Source organism: Diadema antillarum, unplaced genomic scaffold (genome assembly GCF_040938485.1).
Source record: "Diadema antillarum isolate AM-2024a unplaced genomic scaffold, OU_Dant_1.0 seq00001521_RagTag, whole genome shotgun sequence".
NCBI classification, from domain to species: Eukaryota; Metazoa; Echinodermata; class Echinoidea; order Diadematoida; family Diadematidae; genus Diadema; species Diadema antillarum.
Genome location: NW_027272253.1, coordinates 846525 through 869004, shown reverse-complemented (window position 1 = coordinate 869004; position 22480 = coordinate 846525). Strand labels below are relative to the sequence as shown.

The following is a 22480-nucleotide window of genomic DNA, read 5'->3' as shown; positions in this document are numbered from 1 at the left end:
CGTCGCGGCGATAGCTTTTCGCGATTGCGATACATCGCGCGGAACGTCGAGGGGGGGGGGGGGGCCTCGGAGGCCCCCCCCCCCCCCCCCCCCCCCGGCCTAGTTAGGGTTAAGTGTAAGTACAATTTGAATGATTTGTATGTATGCACACTTATAAAGAGTATACTGGATGGGGATATTTTTGGCCATAAATCAATGTAATGGCAGGTCAATGTTTACAGCATTATCTTATATTCAAGTCATTGTTAGTAACTTGAAGCATCTTATGAAGATGCACACATCAACTTATTATAAAACTGTGGTGACAGTTGAGTCTACACTCAAGATGTGCAAATTATTATAATAGTATTTATTGATCATATTATTATTCAAAAAAGTTGGATATTTGAATCAATCATTTATTCGTTTTAACTGTCACATTCAAATTATACTGTGCTCCATTAGTTCGTTCAATTGACTTTGTATTTCATTTATGTATGAAAACGAAATTCAGAAATAAAATCAAAATCAAATCAAATCAAATATTAATATCCCTCGCACACATGTAGCAGGAAATCCATTTTAATTTCTGAACAGTGGAGCATTCCCACATTGTGTCACCCTCACCATCATGATTGTGTTACAAATGCACAGCTTTAACATTATATGTGATACAAGTTGCTCATGTAACCTGATATGGTCAGTGGATACTGGATATACATTTCATTAGTATAAATGATTTCTTCATTACAGAAAATGAATATATACATATATATTCAAATGTACATTTTACTATCTATCATCATAAACATGAAGAAACTATTTTCAAGGATATAACTATTTCTTAGTCAGAAACCAAATCACATCAAAAGTACCTACACCAAATGGTTTCCATATTTTGTCACCCCTTGTGTGAAACTATTATGCACTGTAGATTTTACAATTCACAGGATACTAGTGATCAAGAGCTCAAATACTTCCTTAAAATGTCATACCATACCTTGATGATTGCTAAACTAATGGGCCATCCCGCATGGTCACGTAGTAAACTTGGTATCTATAAAAAGACAAAAATTATACCCACATAGAGTAATCTTAGACCACATTTGACTCAAAGAGAATTCTATTCAATCTGTACACACACACAGCTGAAGGAACTTTCTTTTTGTTAGTCTTTGTACATAAGTTGTATTAAGTTGCATTGTACATTTCGCCTATGAACCTAAATGTTCATAAATTCTTTATCTCATTGATGGGTCCAGAACACTTCTGTTGGTGTTCTGTTTTCTAAAGTTGAGCTATCGACTCTACCTTTGTAAAAAGAGACTCATACTGTACCAGTACTATTAATATCAACATATAAAATTGTGAATATAAATGGCAAATTGCTTCTCCACATTCTGGCTGTGTTCACACATTCGTTTGGTGTAAAGATGAAAAGTGTAAAACACAGCGATGTGATATGCCTTGGTACTTCTTACAGTGCAATGGAAATGCTGAAGATTGCCATCATGATCATCAATTCATAAGAAGGCACTTCAAGAATACACTGCTTTTAATTTTAAACATCATTGACAGTCAGACCGCAGCACCCGATAATTCGCTCTATTTATTCAACTCTACATGCAAGCCCGCTCGAGGCTTGCATACCTAATGAGCTGCGGAAGGGGATTTTGTCCTTGGGCTTTCAGCAACAAAAATGCTCCTTATATTCACAAATTTGGTATCAAATTCAAGGAAAATATGTAAGCTATCGTCACATGTTACTCAAATTATTGTAAATGAAAAATATCATAGCGTAATTTGAGCTTGAAAAATGATGAATAAAGTAATTCGTGCAGTACACATTCAAGACGTCAAAAGAATACCAAATTCACCTTGCGTCTCAATGAAAATGCATTATTTGGTAGTCCATCTCTTAATCTTTGTATCTATGTAAATATCTTGACAATTTGTTGCTTAATCCGGTCAGGAACCAGTAAAATATACATTGATGTCAGTGCTGGTCAGCTTGAAACTGTGCAATCTCAAGAGTAAGCTCTCTCATTGGACAGCACTTGCATTCAGCGCTTGCATTACGTCATTACGCTGCTACGGTTTCATGCCAAGTGCGTGCATAGCGCATGCTTGCATACAGGCACGAGTGTAGTTCAAGCCAGGTTCAAGCACTGAATGCAAGCACTGTCCAATGAGAGAGCTCTTTCGCGCCACTGTACACTTTGTGTGGAGCATACTTCCGGCTTAAGAGTGAATTTTACAGACATTTCAAAACAGAAAAACTAGTATAAATCATACTTGTGTCTCCTTGACTCAAATATATGATGAGCATCTAAGTTTCCTCTCTATGAAAAGCCAAAATCAGAAACAACAGTTTCTTAATCTGGTCAGGAACCAAAAACAAACTTTAGACGACAAAATCTTCCGTGAAAAGCAGGTAAAGTTTAAACAAATTCAACTGATTATATCGTCATGATAAGAACCGATATTATACGCAAATTTGGTATCAAAATAAAGATCAAAGTCTGGAGAACAATTTACCATGACTTGTAGCCATGATGAATGTATGGACAAGTCGCTACACTGTGAAAACCATAGCCCTGTCAAACTCTCGCAAAATCTCGCACGACGAGACACCTTTCGAACGCAAAGATCGTCAACGAGAGTGCTGAATAAATCTTGCCGGATCGGCTCATTAGCATATGTGCTGCGGTCTGACTGTTGATGAGAAAGTGCTTGAGTGCTGGAAAGACATATGTACATATAATGCTGAAAATCATAATCTAAGCAAGGAACGGCAAAGTTTGTTTGTTTTCCTTTTTTTTTCAGGGTATTAAACTGACCTTTCCTCTCACTGTGGCATATAAACTCTCTCCATACAGTTCATCAAAGACATCACCTGGTTCTATCCTGTCCTGTAAGGGAAATAAAATGAAATGGGATCTGCCATTAAAAAAAAAAAGTTTAATGGACTTTGTTTTCTCTTTTTTGTCTACTGTATGCTGGATAATAAAATACAAGATACAGTATGAATGATATCATTCCAACAATTCTGAGTTCTGAGTTTCTTTAACCCACAACAGTGGGGGGGGGGGGGGGGGGGGGTTAGTATTAGTATGAATGATATCATTCCAACAATTCTGAGTTCTGAATTTCTGTAACCCACAAAAAAGATCTGAAGATGAAATTGTTTGTCCTTTCATTGCCCTTCATATCTCACACCATTTTTAAGACCTGATTTGTAGACATTCTTAAAGGGACTGTACAGTACTGGTTGAGGTGAGGATTCAGGTTTATAACATTCCTAAGTGAGATGAGAAACCTCTTATGAAATATGAAAGAGCACGTAACTTTAAGAAGGATTCAACATTCATTTGATGAAAATTGGTTTTCAGATGGCTGAGATATCCAAAAAAGGTGATGATAATAATAAAAGGCCACAGGCCACGACTTTTATTAGGATCTCTTTGTTTCACCTTGTTTTAGAATATATCAGCCATTTCAAAACCGATTTTCATCAAATAAACTTTTGATACCCCTTAGAATTGCATGCTCTTTGACATCTCATAGAGTGGTTTCTGAATATCTCGCAAAACGTTGAAAGCTAAATCCTCACCTCAACCAGAACTGTATATTCCCTTTAAAAATGAAATACAAATATGCCCTAAACAAACAAACAGACAAACAACATGGCTCAGCCTATGAAAATTTCACCTAAAATGCTGAAACTCTGGGAGAACAGACCCACCTCATCTGCCGCCACACTGCCAGGTTTGACTTCGGCGACGATGACCCTGTCCCAAATGTGCCTGACGACGACTCCTAGAGACTCGCTGGGCACCAGCTCAAACTGACGGTAGATGGGCATCACCCAAGTCTCATCCAAGAAACTTGCATTCTATGAATATAGATACAGTAGTCCCCACTTAGTTGGGATGGGGTCAAGACAGGGTTGGCAGAATGAGGGGGGGGGGGGGTTCTACAATTGTGAACAATTGGAGATTGTGAACAATCTCCCTCCTCCCGCTTTTTTTAAAAATAATACACAGAAATACATATAGGGTCTAACCACTTGGGTCCCCCCCTCCACTTTTTTTTTTTAAACTCAAGAACTGGCACCAAAAAAACACACACATACACCCACAAACACACACACACACACACACAAAAAAAAAAAACGTGGTTAAGCTTTTTTGTGTGTGCGTTGTACCAGAGGGCTTAGAAATGTGGGTAAGGCCTTTTTTTTCCTTTCTCTCTTTTTTTTTTCATTTTGCTTGTCAGCTGGAGAAACCCAGAAGAAGCGGCAGAAAAGTGCGCTGAAGGCCTTTTGTTTTTTGCTTGTGCAAAGGTGGTGATGAAACCTGGAAGCGGCAACAAAAATATAAACTGGACTCCCCCACTTTTAAAAACGTGGTGCCTGCTGTGCAAGAAACAAGCTACAGAACAAACTGCACAAAGTCTACAGGAAAAAAGAGTAAAAACTAAACAAGCAGAAGACTTAAAATCTCATTAAACTTGAACAAAATAGAGAAGATATGAAAGTAAAACGTGATATCAATTACAGGCAAATATGCCAAGTAGCTGTCAGGTGAAAACATCATTTCCTCAACAATTCTCATCAGTATGTATATTTTGAACAATTAAAAGTATATTATTACTTGGTTTAATGATATACTTGTAGCAAATGTGACTGCCCAGCACAAAATCGACAAAAAGGAGGCCAAAATGGCTTTCTACTTTTCTATATACTTTGAAAGAGCAAGCTCTAAGCATCAAAGTGATATATAACTTGTTAAAATTGCACCATCCCACCCTTTCAAAATTTTTTTGAGATAAGAGAGAGTTAGGAGGTGCAGTTTCATAGAAAAGGGAGAAAAGAGGATTTAAAGACAAGATGCTCAATCAGGTGTGCTGTGCAGAAGTTTTAATGGATATATACTCAATCTCCCACTGAAAGTAGCACCTGGCAGAAAAAAAAATATGGTTCAGGAGAACTGCTAATATCTTGATTTTGAATCGGGTGGTCACAAAAAGTCAACATTGGTAGTTCACCATAACTCTAGAATAAAAGGGATACATATATAATAGAGGGAAATAGGTAGATAGATAGATAGATAGATAGATAGATAGATAGATAGATAGATAGATGGATAGAGAGATAAATAGATAGATAGAGAGATAAATAGATAGAGAGATAGATACACTTGTAGATAAATAGATAGAGAGATATTAATAGATAGATAGATAGATAGATAAATATATAGATAGATAGATAGACGGATAGATAGATAGATAGATAGAAAGATAGATAGATAGATAGATAGATACTGTATAAGCTGTTATTTTCACAAATTTCGCGAATCACAGTTGGGCTGCGAATTTGACAACATGCGAAAATGTCACCATGTGCTAAGGTAATAATGCACTTATAACGGCCTCTGTGCCAATTCGCGAAAACAACATCTCGCAAAAATGTCCATGACTTCCTCATTCACAAAAATATCTGTACACGAATATAACAGCGTATACAGTAAATAGATAGATAGATAGATATGTAGATTGATATCAACACAGACAGCGAAAGAAAGAGGCAGTGACAGACTGACAGACAGTCAGACAGAGAGCATATAAAAAAGAAAGAGAGAGAGAGAGAATGAGAAGCTTACATAGCTCGACAGTGGATGCAAATATATGTGCAAGTCCTGGCTTGTTCTAGCTATTTAAACAACACAGCAGCTCTCCTGGCAAGGTTCACTGTACTTTGACTCTATATGGCCACAGATCTCAATACTCACCTTTATGTTGAAGTCAAAATTGATCTGGTTGGCTACAAATACAAGTGATGATAAACTCTCTGCAAAAGGAAAATATGGCACAATAACAGATAAGAAGCAGATATGTATATCATATAATGAAAATAACATAAACAAGGCAATCGCCAAATTGTGTCTCGAAGTTAATTGACCTGCTTATGACCTTTGACCTTGTGGTGACCTTCAACACCCCAAGGGACATTTATCATCCAAGTTTGGTCACAAACGGACAAAGGGATCAAAAGTTATGAGCCATAAACGAAATGCGCCCTAAAAACTTAACATTGGGCCCTAAAAGTTCGTTGACCCCTGTCTGTAACCTTTGACCTTGTGGTTACCTTCAACTTCCCAAGAGACATCTACCATCACCCAAGTTTGATTGCCATTGTAGCAACATGTGCTGAGTTACGTGTGATAAGAGAGTCTTGCAAGTAAACTTTAACATATGACCTCAAATGACCTTTGACCTTATCATGTGACCTCTTTATACTGCACCATAACATGAAGGTACCCCCAGTGCATCCATCACCCAAGTTTGACTGCCATTGTAGCAACACGTGTCGAGTTACATGTGATAAGAGAGTCTTGCAAGTAAACTTTAACGTATGACCTCAAATGACCTTTGACCTTATCCTGTGACCTCCAACGGCACCATAACATGAAGGTACCCCCAGTGCATCTATGACCCAAGTTAGGTTGTAATCCAAGCAACTTATGTGAAGTTATTTGTCAAAAGAGAGTCTTGCAGGTAAACTTTAACATAGAAAAGAGAGTCTTGCACATACTCTTTAATATATGACCTCAAATGACCTTTGACATCATCACATGACCTCTGACAACACCATAACATGAAGATACCCCTAGTGCTTCTATCACCCAAGTGTGGCTGCCATTGCTGTAACAGTTGCCAAGTTATGCATCATAAGAGAGTCTTGCAGGTAAACTTTAACATTTGTGACGGACGACGGACGACGGATGGACGACGGACGGACGCCATTTGGATCCCTTAGTCTCGCCTTCACCTCCGGTGGGCGAGACAATGAAATGAAACATCACATACTTTGACTGCATGCATACATATGCACATGTATACTTTAATACATGACATTGTATACATGAATACAGTACATACATACAATGTACATACATGTATATACATGCACACATACACACACATACATACATAAATACATACACACATACTTACAAATGTATATATATGTACATAAGACAGAGAGAGAGAGAAAAAAAAGAAGCAGCTATAAAAGCGATGGTAGAGAACAATATTATGCAGTTACTCACCTTTGTATTTACATAATCATTTACAATCACACAGGCAATATACATTGTACACTGTATCTGATACGGAAAATTTACATAACTGATATTAAAAAGTCTGATATGCAGCCTTCGGGACTGTATCAAACCTTTTTTACCTTAAAGGGACTTTGTACATATAGTTCAGGAGAGGGATAAAAAGTGACGCCTTTTGCATTAATTTTACTCTAGAAATCAATGTCCTAACACCTTCCAAGGTGAACTTTAGCATTATATTTGCAAATTCACATCACTAACCTCCCAACATCTCATTGCCGATGATGGATTCTGAGGTGTTGTACCAGACCTGAAATGCATGAAAATAAATGAAACAACACCAGAATTAAAAAGCTTTTCTAGGCCTTTGGATTCTGAGGTGCTGTACCAGACCTGAAGTGCATGAAAATAAATGAAACAACACCAGAATTAAAAAGCTTTTCTAGGCCTTTCTTTAAATATTCATTTTATTTACACCTTGGTCAATTGCTTCTCTGCCCAGCCATATGAGCACTCATTGATTATTCTGTGCATTTCTGCTTGAAAACATCTGTCTTTGTCGCAGATTTTAAGAACTTAATTATGGTAGACACCCAGTGGAATTGTATGTGAAATACTAAAGCAAACCATCACGAAAAAACATATCAAAAAGTAAACAACACAGGTATGTAATTCTCTCTTTACAAAAGTCTTTAAATGAGCTATTCATTACTTTTAAAGACATCCTCTGCTATTGACACCCAATTCACTATACATTACAGAATATACACCCTGGCAGTCATCCAGAAAATCTGGCTTATTCTATTAATAAGGGGTTTGCCTGGCTAGGTTTTTGTGTGTTTGCTCATTTGTTTGCTAAACATTGAAGAAGTATTTCTGAATCTCATGGGAAATTGAGGGTGTCGTAAAAGTCCTTTCGTTTACCTGCAGTCTGTCTGTTTGGGTTTACTTACATTGAGCAGCTCTGAATTTCTGGTGATGACTTCAATAGGGGTCCCGAGGAGGTTGTAGTTCAGGGCCAGCCTGATAAAGAGCCTTCCTCGCCCTAAATTTGTCTTCACCTGAGCAAGGCAAACACACAGCATGTCATCAAACATCAGATTACCAATACTACCATCTCCTTCCAAAAGATTTTTACCATTACCACAAATTGAACTACAAATTGCACTACAGTCGAATGAAGAGCTGCTAGTCACAGAGTACAAAATCTACTCTGAATTTCAATTTGTACTTTTTGTTCTAAAATCACGAAGAAAATTCCTAAAAGCTGACAAATCACTACCATATATTACTTGAAAAGTCTGTGCTGCACACATTCAAATCCTTAATATACATGTATGTTTAGATATTACTCCTGATACACATTTTATTCACTTTCAGGTCCACAGATTAATGGATATATACCTTTGAAACTTAGGCAACCATTCACGTCTAGATATGGTATAAGACAGCACTTACAAAATTGTCCAAATGTTTACATGTGACCATGTGTAAAATTTTGTAGACTACAAATATTTGTCTCATTATCTAAACAACCATCCTGGCCTTAACAATATCATGTGGAAGGTTCTTGTTTGGATATTGATTGGGGAATGCACCCTGTTACTTACCTTTTTGCACTTTCTGATCGCTTCCAGCATCAGTGATAATTTGGGGCTAGGTCTGTGCAGGAAAGAATGAACACAGCATATCAACTGAAGAGCGCCACTAAATACTGTGATAGTCAGTGACCTAATAGCAGAGCATTTTCATATAATCAAATATCATTGCTGGGGTGACAAAACCTTGTATCTCAAATTTTGGTGAAAATGACTTCTTTGGATTAATGGTCAGATAATCAATTGAGTGATGTCCTATCCAAATCCTAGCTGTCTTACTCCAAAAATGCAGCCACCATGGCATGTCAAAGGAAAGGCTATCCCATTTGATATACTATGTTTTGGCTGCCATACATTTTTGATCTCCTGAACATTTGAAATTTTGTAGATACAAGGTCTTGTTGCCCAAGGTATGATATGTATAATTGTGAGGGATGGTGATGATACATCTATCTGTCAGTATGCAGGGCTCCACACTAACTTTTCTTTTTGGTGGCCCAAAGGCAAACATCCGACCTTTTTCGGTGGCCTGACCAGGCCACCAAAGTCTTTATTTCTGAAATTTTGGTGGCCCGACGTGCGTTTTTGGTGGCCCCGGGCCAAGATCAACTTTTGAGCAGTTGTATTGTTTGTATACTGGATTTCACACCAATGATTACTCACATACTCCTGTTAATATCATGTTCAGTAGCTCCTAGATTGCACAAGTGTTTATCAGCAAGTTTTTTGTTGTACTTCTGTTTAGAAAACAGTTTAGAAAACCTACATACCTCTGGTTAAGTTACAAAAACAACCCATTCAAACACATTTCCATTCTAAATCTTTTACTTACATTATATCTTGACACTTTACAGGGCACAAGTGCCATCCATACAATTTTCTCATTTGTGTATCCAAACATATATGTGGGCATGATTTGTTATTTAACACTTAACTTTATATGATGGTTGTTGCTGTACTGGTCTTGGAGTCATTAACAATAGTATACAAGTTAAATATAAGTTGACATTTACAGCTGAGCAATATGGACTATTCATTTGGTAGGTTTATGTATCATGCTACAATCAAAATGCAACATACAATCATGTTAATCCAGTGAAGAGCACATAGACACATAGGCGTTGACAGAGAAAGCAATACTGAAAACAGTCAAGCTATAACTCGACTAGAAAAATATGCTTCAAAAGCTATTCTGTGGATTTTTTCCATATTTGGAATACAACCTCAAAATCATTCACCTCACTTCATTCTCTTAAAATTCCAAAATGAGTAATCATCATGCAAGTATATACACTGTAAATAATAATAATAATAATAATAATAATAATATATATATATATATATATATATATATATATATATATATATATACACATATATATTTTGAGTAAGTTGTCCACGTGTTGGCGTGATAATATCATCAAAAACAAAACTGAAACAAAGTTCATGCTATATTCACCAACAGTTTATTTCGGCACACAAATTTTCGAGCGATTCGCTCTTTCTCAAGTGTTGATACTGAGAGAACAATAACAATTAAGCCATAACAGTATTGTGCAACATTGTTATGGCTTAATTGTTATTGAGCCATAACAATTGTGCAATATTGTGATGGCTTAATCGTTATCATTATTGTTATTGTTCTCTCAGTATCAACACTTGAGAAAGAGTGAATCACTTGAAAATTTGTGTGCCGAAATAAACTGTTGGTGAATACAGCATGAACTTTGTTTCAGTTTTGTTTTTGATAATTATGCATATACATATCTATATCTATATCTATATATATGTATATATACATGGCTCCACACTAACTTTTTTGTTTGGTGGCCCGATGGGGCCACCAAAATCCTAGATTTCAAATTTTTGGTGGCCCGAGAGAAAATTGGGTGTCCCGAAAAAAAAAACAATAAAAGACATTAAAAGTCCTTTTTTTTAAAATGAGTCAAATATTTAAGTTTTATGATAGTAAGAATTAGAAGTTGGACATATCTACTCATAAATAAACTTCAACAAACTTGCAACACTTACTCTCAGGCACTCATTCAGTCCTTTTCATCCATCCTTTAAACGAATTTAACTGCTAATTTCCGGCGCAAAAAGTTACGAATTTATTGACATACTTTTCAAAAAATTTTGGTGGCCCGAGGCGGGCCACCAAATTTGGCCTTATATATATATATATATATATATATATATATATATATATATATATATATATGTATATATATATTCTTCTTCTTCTTTTCAAACCAATTACACTTCTGATATTCATACATTCACTGATTTCCTCCTTACGAGCACGTGACAAAGGTACATTTATTAGTATTCCTTTCCTCAGAGAAGTAGTTTATAATTTATCTTTTCCTGTTTGCTTTTGCTTTTCTTTCTTTCTTTTTTTCTTAAGAAGAGTCATATCTATTGAGAACTGTCAGATGGAATATTTGTAGGTGGTCTACAAGTAGCTGCCTAATATGATATTCATCTATCATTACTGAGGAGTTGGTTACAATACTGGGCACACTGCAACAGAATGCAATGTACACTGTAGGCATCCCTGAACTCACTTGCCCACAGTGAAATGCTGCTCAATGACATCGATCCAATTCCAGTAGTCCTTTTTAGACAGCCCAAAGACATTGCTGGTATCTAGGCAGTCATGTATATAATCAGAAGAAATTTTGAAATTGAGTTTAGTGTATATATATAATGCACAAATAGTGAAGATGATTTTGTAAAAGCCAATGCAATGGATGATATTTGAGGCTGACTGGTACAAACCAAATGATTCTATGAAGTTATCAGAAAAAAAGCAATGCTGAGTATTACATGAACAAGACAACTTTGAAAAGAACAGAAAAAAAAAACCAGCACAGAAGCATTGGCTCATCAAAGATAAAGGCTACAATTTTGAACCACTAGCTACCTATTCATTTTTCAAGTGCTATTTTACAACCTGTACCCATTTCAGGAATGCATGTTTATCTATCAGTTTTAGAGGATATCTAATCATAATCAGAGTTATATCTTTCAAAACTATTATGAATTGTCTGTGACAGAACCATTTTACAAATGTTGCAGTTTGATAATTAACACTTCGGAGTTTCCTCATAAAGTATTAATTTACAGTAATAATGATATAATAACACACTATTTTTGTTATTTATATTTTGAAGACAATTAGCAAAGCTGTTTTGAGTGACAATTGAGGAAAGCAGTGTTCAGATAACTCTTGTGAAGTTTACACAAAACACAGAACATGAGTACATGTGTTACAATATGTGCAAACAAAATCTTTTGTTAGCAAGGATCTTAAGAGTGATCATATGCTGTAGAAATGTATGAGAAAGCAAAAATCACTCGATATCCCAATGCAGTTAATAAGGTTTTTTTTCTCTTCTTTTTCTTCTCATTTCCATAACAGAAGATAAATTCATCTCATGGCTGGTGGTTTGCATAGACCATTGAAGAGCTGTATCTAGTAATCCAGGTTAGCTTACTGGTATTAATTGTTATCAAAAATATCAACCATGCAAACCAATTATTAATAATTAATCAATGAGTGTTTTCCCTTTTTTTAATAGGCACATTCAATGCTGTGTTTAGTGGAAACTATTGAGATCCATTTTATTGTCACTCATTATTCACAAGGGGTAGACATAAAACAGTGCAATCCATCATTATTTGAAACATATTATGTAAAAAAAAAAGGGTTTAATGCTACACTTTAATGCAGTATATTGTATATTTACATGTTGAAACGCAGTTTGAGAATTGAACAAAAAATGTCACATTCTTCATCTTATCAATATCGAGACTCAAACACAATGCATTGATTTCTTTTCCCTCCAAGTTAACAAAACTTGGAAAAACTACTTATCTAACAGTAGCTAACCAATGGGGTAAAATGGAGTCAAAAGGGGCCTGAGCGTGTAATCAGTCTTCCTCAGGGGAAAAATTACAAACATACAGGGTACCCAGACACATAATAGATGGACAACACATAATATACACTGTCTGGGGAGAGGCTATGGACACAGAACAAAGAAATCGAAAGTGGCAGGTTAGGTGTCAAAGGCAGGGAGCCAAACAGGTAAGGAGGGGGTTAAACCAAAGGGGTGAGCAAATGAAAGAAAGCACAACCAAAAACCAAAAACATGAGAGGGAGGACCAGTGATGATTGATAGGACGATCCCTAGGCTCATTGAAGGGTGACTGTACTTCGCATAAGGTGTTAGCTGGCTCTCACTTTTATTTTTGCTACATTTTTGTACACCAGTTTTGCGGCTTTCTGCTAGAACCCACCCCCCCCCCCCCCACTCATGCTATTACTTCACCCTTATCCTATTCTTCACCTTCATGTTGTTCCTGATCTTGTTTGATGTTACCTCTTTATTATTAGCTTTTTCCTTCACAAGTTGCCCTCAATGATCCTCTGGATCATCACTGGTCCTACCTCTCTTTTTTGTTTGCATACCCCTCTGCCCTAATCCCATCTTCTTCACCCGTTTCGTTCCCTGCCTTTGAAACCTAACCTGCCCGACCCTTTTGTTTTCTTTGTTGCGTCCCTGGCCCCTCCTAGATAGTGCATGTTCTATGTAGTCCCTACAAATTTTATATGAGTCTGCTTACCCAATTGGCCTACGTTCGTCATTTTGCCTCTGACAAAGATTGTGCTACGATCGAAAGCTCAGGCCCTTTTAGACTCCAATTAGAAAGTTAGGGTATTGTTGGTCACAATTAAAGATAGAAATACACATCATAGGTAAAAGGGGAAAGATAATGCTCTCTCACTTTTGAGGCCTTTCTTGAAGATATCTTCGATGGTGGTAAAGAGTTGCAGGGTCTCTAGATTGGTGTCATCCACAGGTCGTGTGACTGCTTGCAGCTTGAGCAAGATGCCTGAGAAATGAAAGCATTATTGGGAAGATATTTCATTTTATAGATAGATTGACAGACAGAGGTTTCATAAACTAATGAATTCAACACATGAATATGTGCAACATATAACATTTTACATGAATAAACAAATTATTCAATGAATAGAGTAAAAACTACAAATAACCCTATACCTGCATATTCTTATATAAATAAACATAACCTATAAAGTTCATAAGGTTACACTTTACAGTTCCTTATTCCGAAGGTTCATTTATCCAAAAATTAAATAAGGTTCATTATTCTGAAGGTTCATTATTCAGAAAAGAAATAATGTTTGTAATTCTGAAAATGAGATAAACCTCATTTAGTGACTGAAAAAGGTATTTTTATTAAAAAAAAAAAATGGGAGGATGTTATGAGATGAAGAGAAGTGCATGCAAACACATGCACAGACATACAATACAGATTATTAATTAACAAGCCTTTGGAATAATGAGTCACCCTTACATACAAATATGGAGAGGAAGGTCTCAAGCCTTGGTGCTTAATTTTGCCTTCCCCTCCTCTCTGGTGACCAGTGATAAGTTTATGCACCTAAAACCACCACACTTTTTATTCGACCGAAAGATAGGTGGGTATCTTGTTGTCGGGGATATGTTCTGCAGAAACTACATCTGGCTTCACAGAATCCCCTCCTATGGAGGAGGGCTGGCTGTAAAAGTAAAAAACTGATTTAGAAAAAAAACAAAAAACAACTCCTCTGCACAGAGAGATTTTTCTGTCTAACTTTTTAAAAGCTTCTAAGTTCTATCGTGGTTCACAAGGCTTTGGAATTCTTACTAACCAAGTTGTATAAATGCCAAATGAATAATTATGATAATTATAATTATCTGACAATAAAAATACATATTTCTACAACCAATGAATGCTTGCTAGAGAGAAAAGCAATGGTCAAAAACTGTTCGTTTATAAATGTAATCTACATTTTCACTTGTAAGTTGTAGTAGACACTAGAGTAGATGTCTGACTTCTCCAATTCTCTAGCAGACTAGTCTAGATTTAAATTAATTTACTACGTTACACTGCATGCCACTGGACTGCTGCTGGTTACAAAAGTCAAAGTCACAAAGAAAGTGATTTTCAAGATCTTTTGAAATTTTAAATTTCATGAAATTTCAGGACAATCACAATATGCAACTTCATTCAATGTTACTGCTATGTCAGTCCGGGAAACCCGCTCATGAGGACCGCCCCCGCGTACGAGGATGGTCCCTCCTCATGAGGACCTCCCCCCGCCTCATGAGGCCCCCCGGGGAACGCCTCATGAGGCCCCCCATTCACTTCTTATTCATCTCACATCTGATGTATAAATTGTCGCAACTTTGCACGGTGATTTTTTGTTACACACACATGTCCACTATCCATGATGAAAAGAAGAAAAAATCCTGTCTGTTTTTTTTTTTCAAAAATCGAGTTTTAATCAACCGATGCAGAGCGCCCATCAAAACACGGGCGCCAGCGCGTTCGCACAATGCAAGACTGCCGCACCTAGCGGCCTGATCCGACTAAATATTTTCGATGCTTTTTTTCTGCGGCTCTCACCTCTCCGCGCACGAATCAGCCTCGTGAAGCTGAAGTCTGACATCTTTTTACACAAATTCGTAACGAGAAAAATTAAATCAGTACTAACCTGATCTTGTCCATATATTCCAAATTACTATTCCACACTGATAGAGTAGGTGGGTAGATGACATACTCCAGTTTGTTAGCAAAATAATCACTTTGTAGGTATGACGAGTTCACTTTCTTCGTCAATTCCACCCACGATTCCGCCGCCCGCTTACCGTTTGGGCGCTTTCTCTGGAATCATCCCGCGACGCGACGTACGTTGCATCACATCACGCATCCAGCACATACCAGACTGGTATGTGCTGGATGCGTGATGTGATGCAACGTACGTCGCGTCGCGGGATGATTCCAGAAAAAGCGCCCAAACGGCGGAATCGTGGGCGGAATTGACGAAGAAAGTGAACTCGTCATACCTACAAAGTGATTATTTTGCTAACAAACTGGAGTATGTCATCTACCCACCTACTCTATCAGTGTGGAATAGTAATTTGGAATATATTAGACAGGGCAGAGCCAGGCAAAAACTGCCTTTTTTTCCAGTCAAGGTTTTCTCACTTGATTCTGGTACTTTAGACCATACTTAACAAAATAAGCTTCTGCGCCATCTTGAAATCTGTCCCGAATCCAAGATGGCCGCCAAAAATCCAAAATGGCCGCCAGAGGACCTAAAAAGTGCCTTCTGATGGTTAAGATTTGTCTGGGGAAGGGTTTTTTTACTCTATTTGATGATAAATGGTAAGAGAAATAAGATTCAGTGGATTAAAATTAGAATCAGTTTCTTTTTTATTGCGAAAATCCAACATGGCCGCCAGACGCAGCTCCCGAAATTAATAAATGTCATAATAACCGGAGGGCCAAACCCTAAAAACTCGCTTACTTAACGAGTGAGTTCCACTCTCTCTACAAACTAAGTATACCATGCTTATTTTCAAATTTTTATTGTAACAAACAACATACCACTGGTCTACCTCAAAAAATTTGTTGCGAAAGCCTACAAATCCAAAATGGCGTCCAATATGGCCGCCATATTTACTGAATTTGCTATTTGAAAGATAGAATTTGATAGAAACATCAGATTTCAACAAATGTGATGTCATATGAAAGAGAATAAAATTTCCTACAAGTTGATACCATTTTTGTGGGCGATTGTGATAACTGGATTGAGATTTTAAGGAAAAACACTCATTTTTTGATATTTTTCTGAAAAAAGGAAAATCATGAAAATGCTTGATTCAGCATAAATCAGAAAAAGGCTGAAGGATTATCTTGAAACGTTTCTAAGAATTTTGTTTAACATATAATTGATATTTGGAGAAAATTAGGGGTCAGTACCATATGCGGTTCAGGAGTTATAATGTCTCAAACTTGAAAACTCACTATGTAAAAATTTCCACTTTAGCTGTGACAAGACCTTGTTGGTCGTAAAGAGAGTCTGCACGCGCCAAGACTACTACACGCACCACTGGCACTGACGCTTGTAGCAGTGCCAGTGGTGGGTGTAGTAGTCTTGGTGCGCGCAGACTTTTTTGACAAACAAGAGTTTGTGCCTGCAAACTAACTTTTCATACCAAGTGGTAGCTCAGGTGACGCCGATCGCTATCATTTCAAAGTAGATTGTTCTGGAGCAGATGAAATGAAGCAAAAAATGTCTTTCAAATAGAGGTAGAAGCTTGAAACAACCATGCTATAGAAAGTTTAAAACAAAATTTGGATCAATCTCTCAAAAACTTCAAGATTGCAGGCCATCAAAGCTGACATAGTTTATTGCGCCAAATTAAATGTATTATTTTAATTTTGGTACAATTTTGTCTGTTGTGCTATCTATTTATAGTTTTTATATATTTTGAACATTGTAGTGCTCTTTCAAACCGTCATGGGTTTTTATGGAGATATTTTTAAAACCAGTGATATTCTACTCCGAGAAAGAAAAAAAAAATCGAGTGGAAGTTTCATTTTTGAAGGAGTTAATAACGGAAATCAGTAAATTTAAAGCAAAATTGGAGTGAATTTTGAGTGAACATTTTCATTTTCACTCATTTTAGAGTGACCTTAGGGATCACTCGTCACTCTTTGAGTGATCCCTGAGATCACTCTAAAAGGAATGAAAATGAACATTTCCACTCTCGAGTGATCCTGATATCTAAAATGTGAAAGCATCTACCAATGGCATTAGTTCAATTCAATTTTGACACTATAACCCACATGAAATCAGCCTAAAACGATGTTAAAAAAATCTATTCTTTATTCTTTATTTGTAAATTCAATTCAATTCAATTCAATGTTTTATTTCATTTTTCGACAAGAACATATAAACATCACTTCTTCTTTTTTGGTAACAGAAAATCAGGTGCTCAAAACTATGTAGGATGATCACCTTACAATTATTACAGATTATCATAAAACTCGAGTGATTTGAAGTAAGTAAACATTGTGGATAATTCGAAAAATGGAGGGACCCACTGAAAAGACAAGTCTTGTAGAATGTGGGCCCCTCAGAAATGTGAATATACAGCATGAATGATCATTTTGGACAGTGTTATTTGAACAATATACTGAAAAGTAATTTCGCACAACACATTTAAAAGCAACTTTGAGAAATTGCCGCCATGTCGGATTTTTCGGGAGGGGGGCTGCTCGGATCAGAAGGGCTTTCAAGGACATGTACGGATCAGATATTATTACACATATGCCATCATCATTCACGTTTCTACAACACCAGAGTAACATACAAGTACAAAAACATATCTTTGATACAGAAGCATTTCTTTTTTAAATCAAAGATCGGACCTTACCCAAACACTAGAATGAGCTCCACCCCCCCCCCCAAAAAAAAAAAATAGATAAATAAACCCTCAATATGGTTTAAACAAGGACAAATATATCAAATTATTAATCAAGATTTGACTCTGACGCAACACACTAAAGGTATCGTTTACCATTGGAAGAGATATCACATTCGATTTATATGTGCAGGTTAGTTTTATCACAAAACATTCTACCATGTAAAAAAAATTATATATATATATATATATATATAATATATATATATACATATATATATATATATATATATATATATATATATATATATATGTATAATGAAGCCTAAAACATATGGAGATATCACCATTTCTTTTCAAGAAACCATAACATTGATAACTGTTGACAACTTAGTATAAAAAATGCATGGTTCTCCTAATAGGTCTATAGTACAATGTCCTGACAATGTGTGATGACAGTTTCACACAATTGGCAAAATATTAAAATGACAGGTTTGCCACAAATCAATGTCTTGACAATGTGTGATGACAGTTTCACACAATTGGAAAAATATTAAAATGACAGGTTTGCCACAAATCAATGTCTTGACAATGTGTGATGACAGTTTCACACAATTGGCAAAATATTAAAATGACAGGTTTGCCACAAATGTGCTGAATGTTCACTTTCCTAGAACTAGGTTCAATTGGATGAATGATTAAAACGTCAGAGTGCAGGTATTGGGGGGAACTGATGATTTTTACTTGACTCTTGACCCTTTTATAAGTTTATGCATTGAGTAGTTTTCAAGGTATTGAGAAAAAGTATAATTTCAGTATCAAATGGTAAAATAGCATTATCTAAACCTGGCCTTTGACCTTTGACCTCACAGTTCCAAAGAGAATCACTGTCAGGTAGAACATGCATAAATATGAAAGTTTCATGATGATACCTTGAGTTACTTTCGAAATATGGAGGAAAAAGTGCAATTAAGCACTTTCACTTGACTGACCTTTGACCTTTTGACTTTTGACTTTTGGCAAAAACTTCCCACAGAATATTATATTTGGTAATACATGCATACATCAAGTTAAAAAAACAAACATTCAGGCATTGCATAAATATAAGTAGTGATATTTTAAGGAGTTGACCTTGACCTTTGACCCCCCTGATCTTTGACCCATGACCCCCAACTTTCCTAGATAATCACTGCCCATCGGTACAAGCATATATATATATACTAAGTTCCATGAAGATACCTTTAACCATTTGCGAGATATGGAGAAAAACATGAAATTTCAACCTTTTTTCACAAAATAACCTGTGACCTTTGACCTTTGACCCCATGACCCTAAAATCCAAACAAAGTATTATCCTCCAGGATATACCCTCATACCAAGTTTGATGTAAAACCACCACACGGTTCTTGAGATATCGACAAAAACAAAACGGTCCGGACGTCCGGACGTACGTACGTACGGACGGACGGACGGACGGACCCGAAAACATAATGCCTCCGGCCACTTCGTTGGCAAAGGCATAAAAACATATCAGAACAATCTACTTTGAAATAATAACGATCAGCGTCACCTGAGCTGCTACCACTTGGTATGAAAAGTTAGTTTGCAGGCACAAACTCTTGTTTGTCAAAAAAGTCTGCGCGCACCAAGACTACTACACCCACCACTGGCACTGCTGCAAGCGTCAGTGCCAGTGGTGCATGTAGTAGTCTTGGCGCGTGCAGACTCTCTTTACGATCAACAAGGTCTTGTCACAGCTAGAGTGGAAATTTTTACATAGTGAGTTTTCAAGTTTGAGACATTATAACTCCTGAACCGCAAATGGTACTGACCCCTAATTTTCTCCAAATATCAATTATATGTTAAACAAATTTCTTAAAAACGTTTCAAGATAATCCTTCAGTCTTTTTCTGATTTATGCTGAATCAAGCATTTTCATGATTTTCATTTTTTTCAGAAAAATATCAAAAAATGAGTGTTTTTCCTTTATATCTCAATTCAATTATCACAATCGCCCACAAAAATGGTATCAACTTGTAGAAAATTTTATTTTCTTTCATATGACATCACATTTGTTGAAATCTGATGTTTCTATCAAATTCTATCTTTCAAATAGCAAATTCAGTAAATATGGCGGCCATCTTGGACGCCATTTTGGATTTGGAGGCTTTCGCAACAAATTTTTTGAGGTATACCAGTGGAATGTTGTTTGTTACAATAAAAATGTGAAAATAAGCATGGTCTACTTAGTTTGTAGAGAGAGTGGAACTCACTTGTTAAGTAAGCAAGTTTTTAGGGTTTGGCCCTCCGGTTATTATGACATTTATTAATTTCGGGAGCTGCGTCTGGCGGCCATGTTGGATTTTCGCAATAAAAAAGAAACTGATTTTAATTTTAATTCACTGAATCTTATTCCTCTTACCATTTATCATCAAATAGAGTTAAAAAAAACCCATCCCCAGACAAATCTTAACCACAGAAGGCACTTTTTAGGTGTTCTGGCGGCCATTTTGGATATTTGGCGGCCATCTTGGATTTGGGACAGATTTCAAGATGGCGCAGAAGCTTATTTTGTTAAGTATGGTCTAAAGTACCAGAATCAAGTGAGAAAACCTTGACTGGAAAAAAAGGCAGTTTTTGCCTGGCTCTGCCCTGTCTATATAGACAAGATCAGGTTAGTACTGATTTAATTTTTTTCGTTACGAATTTGTGTAAAAAGATGTCAGACTTCAGCTTCACGAGGCTGATTCGTGCGCGGAGAGGTGAGAGCCGCAGAAAAAAGCATCGAAAATATTTAGTCGGATCAGGCCGCTAGGTGCGGCAGTCTTGCATTGTGCGAACGCGCTGGCGCCCGTGTTTTGATGGGCGCTCTGCATCGGTTGATTAAAACTCGATTTTTGAAAAAAAAAACAGACAGGATTTTTTCTTCTTTTCATCATGGATAGTGGACATGTGTGTGTAACAAAAAATCACCGTGCAAAGTTGCGACAATTTATACGTCAGATGTGAGATGAATAAGAAGTGAATGGGGGGCCTCATGAGGCGTTCCCCGGGGGGCCTCATGAGGCGTTCCCCGGGGGGCCTCATGAGGCGGGGGGAGGTCCTCATGAGGAGGGACCATCCTCGTACGTGGGGGCGGTCCTCATGAGCGGGTTTCCCGGACTGATGTTTGACGTCTAAATTCAATGACAAGATATATCCCTTTTATAATTCAGCGCAACCATTTATAATTTGGGTTCTACCGTATACCGGGCAGCGTGTTTTTTTTAGACGGCACAGATTGGGGAAACTAAAAATCTATCGGGGACCCTATCCCTAAACCTAACCCTAATCTAGCCCCGGAGACCGCGCCGCGAGGCGCGGTCCTGGCGGCTTCCCCGCAGTTTCGCTTATGTTAGTTCTGTGCGCTTGTGCAAGTGATTGTGAATTCTGTGAACATCGGTGAGCTGCTTATAAGACATCATTTTGTGCATCACAAGCAATGAAATGCATCAAACAGTCGCCGATGATAGTCATTTAGGTTTCATCGACCCATGTAAGTATTCCTAGTAGTTTCTGTTGAAAAATTAAGGAAATATAGCGCCGCAAAGGCACCCGTTTGTTCAACATGAAGATCTTTTATGGGAGCACGGCGCAGCCGCCACACGCACACACTGCGTGTGGCGGCTGTCGCAGTTAAACCCTAATCCTAATCCTAACCCTAACCATCAAACCCTAACCCTAACCCTAACCCTAACCCTAACCCTAACCCCAATCCTAACCCTAACCCTAACCATAACCATAACCAAAAACCCTAACCCAACGTTTTTCCCATAGGTTTAACACGCGCCATGCCCCAATCTGTGCCGTCTTAAAAAAAAAAACGCTACCGGGGCAGGCAACATCGAGTATAGTTTTATGGAACTAACACAAGAATGAGCGCATGGGACTGTCACGAACTTTGTAAACAACTGATATCGGCAGCCCACCAGCAGCTTTTTCATTTGTCTCGTCGTATGATATCAAAGTTCTCAAGCCAGTTACAGTGACACTCACCTTTTAAATCTGTCAGCAATGGATCTTTGACAGACATTATGCCTCGCTATTATGACATACGTTGGCGTAAAATCACGAGATGTAAACCACGATCATGTAGTCCACGTCCAGTCAACACACGGCCCACACCTGTCACCCGTCGCGCAGTCCATCCAGTCTAAAAAAAAGAAAGAAAAGAGAACAACAACAAATTCACGGGGCCCCTCCCACAACCGTCAAACATGTGTTGGTATCGTGCTGCGCTGCGCCGTACCAGGGAGGTGGGAAGAGACTGGCCGTACCCAGGCATGATCGAGCTAGTATACATGTATTCGTTTTCCTTTCGTTTTGTCCTGCTTTATTTTTCAAGTTCAGAGTTAATAATGGCAAAGACAGTGTAAAGTGAATAGGAAATACAGAAGTTATGCATAGAAAACATGCATTTAAACACAATAGCAAACAAACAAAACGTACT

At 37.3% G+C, this 22480-nt stretch overlaps 1 protein-coding gene across 1 annotated transcript; it reads right to left on the bottom strand.

The window, feature by feature from the left end:
- Positions 1–979: 979 nt before the first annotated feature.
- LOC139710323 (RUN and FYVE domain-containing protein 4-like) lies at positions 980–22149 on the bottom strand (the record flags this gene model as incomplete). Its single annotated transcript, XM_071622240.1, has 10 exons — positions 22027–22149; positions 13496–13603; positions 11269–11350; positions 8714–8765; positions 8057–8164; positions 7365–7413; positions 5772–5830; positions 3725–3874; positions 2820–2891; positions 980–1036 (listed from the first exon to the last, which is right to left on the bottom strand). Coding segments are annotated over exons 1-10 (774 nt in total), but the record flags the coding sequence as incomplete, so codon positions are not given.
- Between the last annotated feature and the right edge of the window lie 331 nt (positions 22150–22480).